Source organism: Triticum urartu, chromosome 4A (genome assembly GCF_056163025.1).
Source record: "Triticum urartu cultivar PI428250 chromosome 4A, HENAU_Tu73, whole genome shotgun sequence".
NCBI classification, from domain to species: Eukaryota; Viridiplantae; Streptophyta; class Magnoliopsida; order Poales; family Poaceae; genus Triticum; species Triticum urartu.
Genome location: NC_141876.1, coordinates 92630894 through 92643386, shown reverse-complemented (window position 1 = coordinate 92643386; position 12493 = coordinate 92630894). Strand labels below are relative to the sequence as shown.

The window sequence follows — 12493 nt, the reverse complement described above, 5'->3', positions numbered from 1 at the left end:
TGCATGTGTTGTGACTGTAATAAACTTTTCATTTTTGTATTCACGGGAAAAGAGTTGAAGTCTTCATTGGAGTATACATTAAGATTTTTTTTATTGTGCCGACGTTCACTAGGAGGGCATGGCAAAACAAACGTTTTATAGGAAATTTTAGGTGTTGTGAGGATGGCAAATCCCTCATGAAGCATGACATATCCTGACAAGAAAATTGAACTGGATGAATTCACCATACTTGCTTGAGAAATTTGCCGTCCACGGACAACATAAATTGCCATGAAAATCGTTCCCTTTGCCATGCCATCCGAGCGAACACTCGCTGGTTATAAATTCCTATATCAAAGTGGCTCAACCGCCATGGTAAACAAACCTGGTAGATTCATTTTTTTAATACAGTATAGACACAAGCGTTCATATATATGCACATACACTCATTCATATGAACGCACACATGACATTATGAGCACGTTCGAAAGATTGAGCCGACATATCATCTTGAGATTTATGAAGTCGTCATAGGCGTCCCGTCATCGACGGGAACATTTCCTCGCACTAAAAGCGCATTGTTGGAAATCCTGAAATAAATTCATACATAATGCGAGAGGGTTTGAACTCTGTTAGACTGGGGATATCACTATCTCTCTAACCATCTAACCATATGTTGGTACATTGAAAGGTGCTCTTTTGATCGGGCGAGTTAGTTAATACTAGTTGGTTAGACAAGGAGAACACCGCGGGAAAAAAGCTGCTCTATTTGGATAGAACACGCGCTCGTGGGTGGAGTAATCTCTGGACGTCATTGTCCGTGGATCTTCTCCGTGGCCGATGGATGGAGCGTTGCCGCACATGATCACTTCACGGGGAGGGGATGCATGCCGATGCCGGTGACGTGACGCTAGCTGTACTACGCCGGATCGATCCGTCCAAGCTGGCTCGCGCGTCATCTCGTCTCCGGCCTCCACGAGATGGTATCTGGATTGCCGGATCAAACCGCGGAGGAGGATTAATAAGTTAACTCATCTCCAGATTACATATAGCTAGCCACGTTTAGTACGAGCAGCAGTAGATATACTAGTAGTAGTAGTAGGCTAAGTTTACTACTAGTAGTGTATAATTGTGTGGATCAATCTTCACATAAAGATAGTGGACATTGACATCCCCGCGGCCTAGCTATTACTAGTAGATTTGATTGGTACTTCGGGGAGACGGCAGTACAGAGCAAGAAGCACAACGAACTCCAAGGTTTTCACCAAGAATGCCTTCTTCTTCTTCTTCTTCTTCTTTGACTCTAGAACTAGACACATGCAAGAGAGACCTGGACGTACGGATCAAATAAGGGGCCAGGATTCAGTTCCAGTGCCAGTGAATTTGGATTCAATCCTAAGTAAGTTTGGATTTACGTAGTAGGAGATGTTTTTCTTTTCTTTTCATTTTTACCCTTGGCGGGCGCACATGCATGCAGGCATCCTGACTCTCATGTCATCGAACCTGGAGACATCACATCACATGCTTGCCAAAGTCAGCGCCATACCGCGTGCACTCGCTCAGGGTACGAAGCCACGCACAACACAGCCATTAACAACGGAGCAAGACAGTGTAATATCGTGCATATGGGTGGGGTGAGGAATCTTCCCATGTGTGACACCCCCGCCCCGAGGTTCATCCGATTCTAATCGAAATTTCCAAAGCAGCTAGTAGACACCAGCAACCTACCATAAAAATCGGAAAGCACTTCCCGTCAAAATAATAATAATCGGAAAACACTTATTGAAACATATAGGGTTTTATGATGTTCCCAAATTAATACTATGAACCATTCATTTTTTCCGACCAAGTGGCAAGTATTATAAGTATTGTGTTTAAAAATATATATAAGTAGTACTGTGCTAGTATAGGTCTAATATGTATTTTTGTACTCATACAAACAAGGAAGTGAACTATGGCATTAAAGCACATGCATAAATATATAAAGTTGTAACAACAGTTTTAGGTGCTATACGTAAGTATACCAAGTATGTGCATTAAAGGTTTCAAAAAAGTATGTGTATTACTAATTAATTATCCAGTTGAGAGAAACTATTTTATAACATTTGTAATACATACAACAAATGGCTTATGTATTTAGCATATCTTTAAGAAATATGAAATCTATCTCTTGTACAACCAATTACGTGGTAAAACAGAAAATTATGCATACTTTAAAACAAGACTCATATGCATGCCGTGTGCTACACTCAACTAACATTAGTTTTAAAAAAGCAAACATAGCGTATGAAAATCTCTATATTTGAAAAGAGCAAACATTTCATTTATGATTATTTTCAAACTTGTTAGACTTACCATTTACTATAGCCAATTTACCCTCAACGAGTTGACCTCTAGAATTGAATTCTCCTCTTACCGCTCGGTAGGTAAGTGGAAGGATCATAAAATTTCTCCCAAGGTTATATGCTAAACGAAAAACAAGCAAGTTCAAATATGTTTGTAAATTTTGATTCTAGAATATGATCATGTGCAAGCCGCATAAAAGTCACATGGTGAATTTTATTTTAAAGTGAATTGCACAGTAGTAAATATTGTACAACAACTCACTCTGTAAGTTTTGCTCAACTCATAAATGTTATTTATTTTTACAAACAAAATTACATGGACCTGGTCCTCCCTTAATCTAGATGTATATTGCTTTTCATATTTTTCCTCCTATGCATGTATTTCTTTTACTAAGTTTCCTGACACATATTCAATTTTTTTAACACAGTACAATTGTAGATGCTAATATACACTAACCCCTATGAAAGCACACTCGCACATCCTATTCGTATGAGCGCCTTCGAAATACTGAGCCGGCACAACATCTTGATATTGACAAAGTCATCATAGGCGCCTCGAAGTCGACGGTAACATCTCCTCCCACCGAACGAACATTGCCAAAAGATTGAAATAATAAAAGAAAAATGCGAGCGCCAATGGCAAGTTTAGGACTTGAACCTTGGTGGGCTAGTTCCATCACAAGGAACCAAACCATCTGACACATGTACAATGTTATTTTTTATGCGGGGTAAAGGGAATTTTATTTCATGAGTGCAAGTTACTGTCAGAGGCAAAAGTTTCTCCATACATGGGGTCCTTGATGCAACCACATAGCCATGATACACTCCGTCCGACTATAATTCGCCAAACAATCGACAACTCTATTTTGTTCCCTACTATTTACGAGGAATAAACTCCATATCTACCATTAAAGCTTTGATCTCTGCAACAACATGACTGTATGCCGAACGAATAAGACCATCACCAGCAATACATGATAAGGTCTCTGTGGAGTCAGATTGGACAATTACGACGAGCTAGAGTGTTGTAGGCTTGTAGCGCCAACTACTAAAATTTCTATTTTATCCTTTATAACCAACTAAAATTTCAATTTCACGTGTATTCATAGTACTCACTCCGTCCTTGAAAGAGTGTACTTTTAACTTTGTTGGAGGGTCAAAATATCTTAAAATTTGACCGAGTTTGTAAGAAAATATATCAATGCTTGTGAAATCAAATAGGTAGTATGTGATGAAAATATATTTTATCATCAATCTAATGTAATTTGATGGCATAAATGTTGGTCTATTATTGTGTAATATGGTTAAACGTAAAAAAAGTTTGACTGTTGGAAGTACGCTCTTTTAAGGATGGAAAGAGTAGACACCATAAACTGCATGGATTTATAAGGATCAGTTATAGTAAATCACTATTTTCTCGACCTCAGTTCGGAAATATAGCAACCAATTAAACATGTCTCTAAGCGCCGTTAAGATTGTCCTCTACTTAACCGCGAAGGCCCAGCAAACAAAAAGAGTAAAAAAAAAGCCGCATAAAACGCAGGGCCCCCCTCCCCCTGGGATCGTCGTCCTCCCCACACTCCCACGCGCCCCCCGATACAACACAACGCTCCTCTCTCTCTCTCTCGCCCATCTCTCGCTGTCCTCCGCGGCAAGTCAAGTGGAACGCGAATCGAAAAGCAGCGGCCGGAGGCGGAAGGGAGCGTGACGCCGCCGCCCGCCATGAGGCTCCTCGTCCCCGACGGCGCGCGCCAGCACTCCGAGGCCGCGACGCCGCGCCGGCACCGCCCGCCGCCCGAGGCGCCGCCGGAGGCCAGCGGCAGGACGGTGGCGGTCGGGATCAGGTGGGACGCCGCCAGCCGCGAGCTCCTCACCTGGGCGCTCGTCAAGGTCGCCAATGCCGGCGACCGCGTCGTCGCCCTCCACGTCGCCGCCGGTGCGTCCCCCCTCTCTCTCCCCGGCCCAGCGCCGCCGGTCGCCCGCGTCTCTAATTTCCTCGCCGTCAGTTTTTACCAAGTTCGAGTTCCGTGGTTGCGAAAAAAATTCCTTCGGTCTTGTCTCTTGTCATGAGATTAATCTCCTCCCTTTTCCTGCCTTTTCGTTCAGGAGGCGGAGGAGGGGCTGGGCTGGAGGAGAGGAGGAAGGCCGCGGATTCGCTCGCGACGGTGCTCGCCGTGTACGACGGCTTCTGCAACCTCAAGCAGGTCCGTCCCTCCCTCCCTGCTTCCCAAAACGCTCTCTATTTTTTTGTTACCGCTACTTTATCTATTATTATTCGCGGGAGTAACTTCCGGATTCCTATTCAATGGCTGCGGTTCATCAAAGCACTTGCCTTTTTCGTCACGGAGAGCTGCCAATTTGACCCGTCATTAATTTGCTGGCCATCCAATTTTATGTCTCAAACTTAAAACTTTCCACCTCTTCCGTACCATTTGATGCTGATAATAGCTTACCGGGTGGTCCAACTCTTGTGTTTTCATTCAGTTTTGGCGGCTTGAAATTTTTGGCACCTCTTAATTTTCACCTCCAACCATTAAATTTTTACTGCCACTGCTTGTCAAGTCAATCTGCAAGAGATTGAGGGACCAGGACTTTGTAGCCCTTTGATCCTACCACGGGGAATTTGCCTCAAAATTAACTCTCTCTCTTTTAAAGTTTTTCCTCCTCAAAATTCTCATCGCTTTGTTGTTCCACTTACCTTCGGCAGATCAATTTGGAGCTCAAGGTCTGCGCAGGATCGTCTATCCGGAAAACTCTGGTTAAAGAGGCGGCTTCATGTGGTGCTGCGCATCTGATCCTCGGTGTCGCAAAGAATTCTCGGTCTTTTGGGTACTGAATTTCGCACATTCTCCATTCCTTGTTGCTAAATTGGTCCAAATTAGTTTGTTCCTCATATTAGTGTCCTTGTTTCTTTTCAACTTTCCATCAGATCCTCCTCCACTTCAGTTGCCAAGTACTGTGCAAAGAGAGTTCCCACGAGTTGCTCGGTTCTTGCTGTCAACAATGGCAAGATTATTTACCAAAGAGCTGCAGCACACGAAGAACCATTCAATAGCACTAGCGCACGTAAGTCAATCAACCATATCACTTGCATTTGTTCATTTCCCTGTCTGTGGTTGCCATGAGTATGCTTAAACTCTGTAACTGGAATGCAGCCGAGACTCCAAGGAGGAGTTACCGCAAGCTTTTGACTTCCCTGATAGGAGAGAGATCTCAGGATGAATGTATAAAGGATAACAGGTCCATTTCTCGGGCTGTCACCATGCCAATGAGGTCTCACACATCGCCAAAGGAAGTTTCGCTAGCATTGGTTCCAGTTAAGGTTTGCCGACGTGAATCGCCAGAAGTAGCAACTGGCTGGCCATTCCTAAGGAAGAAGTTATTGCCAAACCGACAGGATGCGTTGTCTGACAAGCCCAAGATGTCTGTGGTGCAGTGGGCAATGCGGCTTCCGAGCAGGTATTCAGCTGTTTCGCCGGTCCATGTTGAACACAGAGCCACGAGACCAGACTCAACCAACAATGTCAGTCGTATCTTGCGTGATAGGGTAGTTATCCCCTCCAGAAGCAATTCAGGAGGCACTTCTGTTGTGATTGAGGAATTGGATAAAGAAATTCCAGAGGAGCTGATCTCACTCAAAGAGAAATTCTTATCCCTTTATTCTTCGTACAGTTACAATGAGCTTGCAGATATCACTTCCAATTTTTCATCTGGTATGTGTTTCATATTGATTTCTATTATTCCCACTTCCCTAGACATGTCATGTTTAGCCATTAGGTGCTTGTTTGCGCAGAGTGTATAGTTGGACAAGGTGGCACGAGCCAAGTCTACAAAGGTTGTTTGACAAATGGCAAGGAGTTGGCAGTGAAGATCCTGAAGTATTCCGATGAGGTACTGAAGGAGTTCACATCAGAGATCGAGATTGTCAGCTCCGTCGTTCACAAGAACATCATATCCATCACTGGCTTCTCCTTCAAGAACAATGATCTTCTATTGGTATATGAATACTTGCAAAGAGGCAGCCTAGAAGAAATACTGCATGGTATGTTCCATAGCTTGTGTCACCTGTTTTCTCCTTGTGCTGTTTCCATGAAAAAACTCATCTTATTGTTAACGTGATGTAGGTGAGAAAGAATGTAAAAGCATGTTTGGTTGGACCGAGAGGTTCAATGTGGCGGTAGGTGTTGCACATGCACTGGATTATCTCCATGGTAACGGCAACAGTCGCCCAGTGATCCATAGGGATGTCAAGTCGTCAAATATCCTCGTCTCAGAGGATTTTGAGCCAAAGGTAAACCTATCACCCTGTTCCACAACATGCTTCAGTTCTTGTGCGGCATCAAATTAGCTGAATCAAGATATCTACGTTTGTGTGATGCAGTTATCAGACTTTGGCCTTGCGCTTTGGGCCGCTGATGCAACACCCCAGATCACATGCAATGATGTAGCAGGAACTTTTGGGTTAGCTAGCTGATCATGTGCACACTAGCTTTCCCTTTTTTATGCTCTGCTGCAACATTTGCTTTACTGATGTATGTATACATACCTTCCCCCAGGTACTTGGCTCCTGAATACTTCATGCATGGCAAGGTGAACGACAAAATCGATGTTTTTGCTTTTGGTGTTGTTCTTCTTGAACTCGTCTCAGGCAGGAAACCGCTGTGCACTGGTTGTCCGAAAGGCCAGGAGAGCCTAGTTATGTGGGTAAGTGCATCATCCCTATGCAACACCCCAGATCACATGCTGCTTGTTTGTTTGAAAATAAAAATTTGCTTGATCTATTGTAAACAATGGTTCCTTCCTGTAGTTTTAACAGAGAATTTGGTTGTTTGTGTTGTATAGGCGAATTCTATCATCCAAGGAGGAAAGCTCACGCAACTGGCAGATCCTAGCTTGCCTACCGAAGGCCATAACGATGAAATTGAGAGGATGACACTTGCTGCTTCGCTCTGCATCAGACCGACGCCTCAACACCGTCCTCATATCACAGTGGTGAGATTTCGTCTGTGATGCATATAGATTGCGCCATTTATCATGTTGTGCATTTCCGTTGTACTCCCATCTTACAAGCTTCCATCTGTAAACATCAGGTTTTGAAGCTACTTGATGGCGACAATGACATTCTCAAGTGGGCTAGATCTCATGTCGGTTTATCATACGATAGCGATGGTGACGAAGACGACGTCGTCACGCTCGCGCCACCGCCGGAGAACAGCACCAACATCCAGTCGTACATCAATCTCGCCTTTGACGTGGACGACGACTCCGCCTCGGTGAGCAGCAACGACTTCATCACGGCAAACACGTCCCTGGAAGAGTACCTACAGGGAAGATGGAGTCGATCGTCGAGCTTCGACTGACCGGCAGCAGATCCATGGCAGAGTTGGTGCCCAAGTTTTGTTCATAGAGATCCTTCCCCTCTCCCACTTCCTAAGTTAACCTGTTGCTCCTTGGGTGAGAGGCGGCACATGCGATGCAACGCCCTCCTCAGGGTCTATGTTCTGATCATTATTTCTTGTTTATTTTTCTTCCCCCTAGAGTTGTTATGAGTGTAATGTTCTCACCCAAAGGATGAGACGAGGAATAAAGTAGAGCAGGGAGAATGTAACCGTGGGTTGTTTGCCCACACCACACCCAAATCATTAGTGATTGTTCCGCCCTCTGCTCACTTGTTAAGAGTAAGATCATCATGAGACTGAGACTGCCAAACGTGTTTGGTATGAGAGAATATTTACTGCTGAATTTCACTGTGGATGTTGAATTGCTTCTGCTAGTGCCTTGTGTTAATTACCCATCACATCGCTCCAGATCATGAATAAGGTCAGGATCAATGTATTCACACCCAGATCCTGCTAGCATATTATTAATCCAGGCTTGTGCTCCACGATGATGCTTCTGCTTGTGCATCCATTAGACAATGAAGCGCCAGTGATTCTGATAACTAACTAATGGGTGTCTGCTTCGGCATGGCATCTCATGGTCCCGACTCCTGAGCAGGTCGGTCCAACCAACGAACAGAGCTCATCATCATTAAAAGGAAAGAAAAGAGAAGATGGTGCAGGAGGAGTAAAGCTGCCCTACTAGTAGTAGGATACTAAATCATTTGGTGATCGCAGGCACAGTTGGGACATGTTGCATCACATGGGCCTGGGGCTGGGGCTGGGGGAATCACATTCACTTCACACTCACATGAACCAACCAACCAACCAACCCCCCTGGATGTTAGTACTGCATGAGAGGAGAGAACCGACAATGGCAGGATTCTTGGGAGCGTTACCTGTGCACGCCAACATCGACGAGAAGCTTGGCGACACACAGCGAATAATGGGGACACACACTTATTATGGCACGCATGGATGAGCAAAACAAACCGCAAGCAATCAGAGTAGCTTAAGGCCCTCCTGAACATGCTAATAGTTCAGTGTAACTTAAGGCCCTCCTGGATTGCAGGAATTTTGTACGATTTCAATCCTTTGGAATTTTTCCTAAGGATTGCCTTTGGATCGAGGAATGATGGCACCCAAATCCGTATGGAATGGATCGTTATGCTTCAATTTCATAGGAATTTGAACATCCACTCCAACCTCATTTTTAGACTTACTCGTGGAGGATCGAGGCGCTTTTCTTATGTTTTTTTCCCTACATTTCATCCAAATGACTATTCTTGCGGTTTTCCTATGTTTTTGTAATCCTCTGTTTCGCTTTGTGAGCCCCGTCAGATTCCTGAGTTTTTCACATTCCTGCGTTTCACAATTCTGCCATTCAACTCATGCGAAACTACTGTGCAGGCGACAGAGACCCGTCTGAACTTTGGACGATGGAGATTGAACGGTGCTATCCAAGTTTGCTTTGCGCATGGACGCTTGATTGCTGCATCATTAGAAAATCGTTCAGAGTTTGCCGTGTGTGTAGCAGCATTCTAACTCATATCAGAGGCTAGAGGAGCGATGCAAAACATCGAGCCGAAACTTCCAAAATGGAGACGAAACTCTTGGCCCGGTCATTGGCTGCTTCACCCCCGGGGCAACGGGTGGGTATTTTAGCCGAGAACCGAATTCCAAACTGAAAAAAACCCGGGACTGAAGCCTAGACAACCGAAATTAGCTCGGTCAGTTCGGTTTTAACCCTGTGTTAATACGAGATTTTTTACCCTATTGAAGTTGACAGGATTCTTCGGATACCCCTTAGCGATCATATGGATGAAGATTTCGTGGCATGGCACTATACAAAGTCATACACGTTCTTGGTTAGGTCAGCATATTATGTTGAATGGGATCATTCTCACCGGCATAGACTTACCTGTACTGATGGTCAAGGTACATCGTCACGGAACCCAGTTTGGGAAATTCCATGGAAGTTGCAGGTACTGAGTAAAGTGGATTTTTTTGTGTGGAATGCTCTCTATGGGCACATCCCTACTTCACAATGTCCATTATGTTCTATGGGTCTGGAGGACGTCTTACACTTGATGTTTACTTGTGCACGAGTGAAGCAATTGTGGGCTACCTTGGGTCTTCTAAAAATTATTGAAGAAGCGTCATGTATAGATAGATCCAGATCCGTTGTGTTTGAAGAGCTGATGCGTCGAACTAGTAACAAATCACCAATTCTTGGTCATGTTGGTCTTAAAGAGCTGATTGCAGTTAGGGCATGGTATGTATGGTGGCAGCGGCGGGAGTTTGTTAAGGGGGATCTGTAGCCCCGCTGCCTCGCACATCTTTTACTTTAAGCTCTAGCAAGCAAGCAATTTTGCAGGCGCACATTCATGGACCAAGCAAGAAGAACTCACTTGGATAAAAACCACCAAATGATGTATACAAGCTGAATGTAGATGCCACTCTTAAGAATGAAGGCAGAGGAGATGTAAGAGCGGTTATTCGAAATGATAAAGGCGAGGCCATAGCTGGTGCATGTTGGCCTCTTCACCACCTGTTAGATGTAGCAATAGCAGAAGTTAAAGCACTACAACATGGCTTAAACACCATTGAAGACTTGGGGTGTATTCCAGTCAATGTAGAATCGGATTCCTTGGAACTTGTTCAAGCTTTCAATAGCACAACTCAGGTTTGGTGTCCTTACGCGGCTATACTTGTAGATTGGTTTCAAATAGCTCAGAGGATTGGTGATATTTTCTTGCAACACTACAACTGAGAAGCAAATCACGTGGCACACAATTTAGCTAGGCGTGCTAGTATTTCAAACTCTACTGTCTTTTGGATGATACCCCACCTACTTTTATTATTTCTGATGTAATAAACGATATATCTCCTTTTAAAGCGAAATAAAGTGCATCATGAAGGATTTTCCTTAAAAAAAAACTTTGTTAACCGAAACGACTGAAGAAACCGAAAAAACTAGTAACAAACCAACTCCACGCATTAGGCCCGTAGCCTACTAGTGACTAGTCAGCTTACATGTGTCAATTTGGGCCTTCAGAAAATCACAAGCGTTAGCTCTCCAGGCTGCACAGCCGCCAAATCCTACTTCGTCTTCTTCTTTCTTCGTTTTTTCCCCTATTACCTTTTAATTTCTTTTTTCAAATTCATGAAAAAAATTGCGAAAGAAATTCGTGAACTTTTTTCTTGAAAGTAGATACTTTTTTTTCAAAATCGATGAACTTTTTTTAAAGTAGCGATTTTTAAAAAAAAATCGCTGAACTTGTTTTAAAATTAACAAACTGTTTTCCATAACTGCTTTTTTAATTCATGGGTTTTTTCAAATCGGTGAATTTTTTTAAAAGTTTGAGGAACTTCTTTGAAAATCCGCGAACTTTTTAGAGTCCGTGAGCATTTTATTTTTGAATTCTATTTTCTGATTTTTTTTTAAAAGTCAATGGCCAATGGTTGACCGGTCTACCACTACCAGTCAACCACGAAACGATGGAGCTTATTTCCTTTTTTATCAGTAAAGGAAACAATCGAGCAGGGAAAGGCAGGGAAGCGGGGAGCTCCTAGTCGGCGCCTTAAGCGCCGGCTAGGAGAAACGGCGCCCACACGCCCTGCAGGTTGGGCCGGCCCACGAAATGCGTCGAACAGTAAATTAGCGCAGAAAATCCCTCCAAAAAAGTAATCTCACCATCCCATAATGTAAAATACTTTTTGACACTAGTGTAGTGTCAAAAAACGTCTTACATTATGGGACGGAGGGAGTAGCTACTAACGGGATTCAAACTCACGCAGTTCGCTCCACATCAAAACTCGCCAACCACTGGAGCCACTGGCCTTGAGCAATTATAAACAGCGTGAAACAATAAATAACATGGTCGCAATGATATTTGTTGCACATAACCATGTACTGTATTGTGTCAGTTTTTTGGGAAAAAATCGAGATTAGAATAAGTTACTGAATTTTGGAAAAAGTTCATCATTTTTTAAGAAAAGTTCACAAACTTGAAAAGTTCATTGATTTTCAAAAAGTGTTCATCAAATTTGAAAAAAATATTCATAGATTTAAAAATAAATCATAGAAATGGGAAAAAAGTTCATGAATTTTCAAAAAAATACAAATTTGAAAAAAGTTCATCCAATTTGGAAAAAGTTCATCGAATTTGAAAAAAAATCATTAAAATTTTAAAAAGTCATCGAATTTGGAAAAAGTTCATTGAATTTGAAAAAAATTCAGCCAATTTTAAAAAATGTTCATCGATTTGAAGAAAAAGTTCACGAATTGTAAAAAAATCATCAAGCCAGGAAGAAGAAAATGAAAAAAGAAAAAACAGAAACGAAAAACAAAAAACAAAAAAAAGAATAAAGAAGGTAAAATGAAAGAAGAAATAAGAAAAGACGTATAAGGATGTTAGTCAATAGGTCGGGCATGGTGGCGCAGTGTTTACTCTCTGCTACCTCGTAGTGGAGGTCGGGAGTTCGATTCCTCACTGCGTCGCTTCTTTTTTTGCATCTACAAAACGGGAAGGAAGAAAGTGCAGAATACACATTAACGGGCGCCTGCAGCGCTAAATAGGATTCTCCTCAAATTGGCGCCGCCACGCACAGGGAGGCAACCTGACTGGGCCGGCCCATCGAGCTGTTCTGTGGGAAGAAAAAGGAAGCAAAAAAAGGCGCAATGCAAGGAGTCAAACTAGCGACCAGCAAATTGCGACTGAGCGCTTCTGGCCACTCCAGCTGACTAGCGTCCCATGCAATAGAACAACGCACATTAATAATAGCATG

At 43.1% G+C, this 12493-nt stretch overlaps 1 protein-coding gene across 1 annotated transcript; it reads left to right on the top strand.

The window, feature by feature from the left end:
* Positions 1 to 3882: 3882 nt before the first annotated feature.
* On the top strand, positions 3883 to 8078 carry LOC125550850 (protein kinase STUNTED). Its single transcript, XM_048713961.2, has 11 exons — positions 3883 to 4260; positions 4431 to 4528; positions 5032 to 5153; positions 5254 to 5390; positions 5480 to 6037; positions 6118 to 6366; positions 6449 to 6615; positions 6706 to 6785; positions 6881 to 7028; positions 7167 to 7316; positions 7415 to 8078. Exons 1-11 carry the CDS (start codon positions 4047 to 4049, stop codon positions 7682 to 7684), a joined length of 2193 nt encoding a protein of 730 aa, XP_048569918.1. The 5' UTR covers positions 3883 to 4046; the 3' UTR covers positions 7685 to 8078.
* The last annotated feature ends 4415 nt before the right edge of the window (positions 8079 to 12493 follow it).

Bases quoted from the DNA above. Each gene is read 5' to 3' on its own strand.
- LOC125550850 (XM_048713961.2), top strand. From the start codon at position 4,047: ATGAGGCTCCTCGTCCCCGACGGCGCGCGCCAGCACTCCGAGGCCGCG. The intron at 6,038-6,117 runs GTATGTGTTTCA...TTGTTTGCGCAG, and splicing joins CACTTCCAATTTTTCATCTG to AGTGTATAGTTGGACAAGGT. The intron at 6,616-6,705 runs GTAAACCTATCA...TGTGTGATGCAG, and splicing joins CAGAGGATTTTGAGCCAAAG to TTATCAGACTTTGGCCTTGC.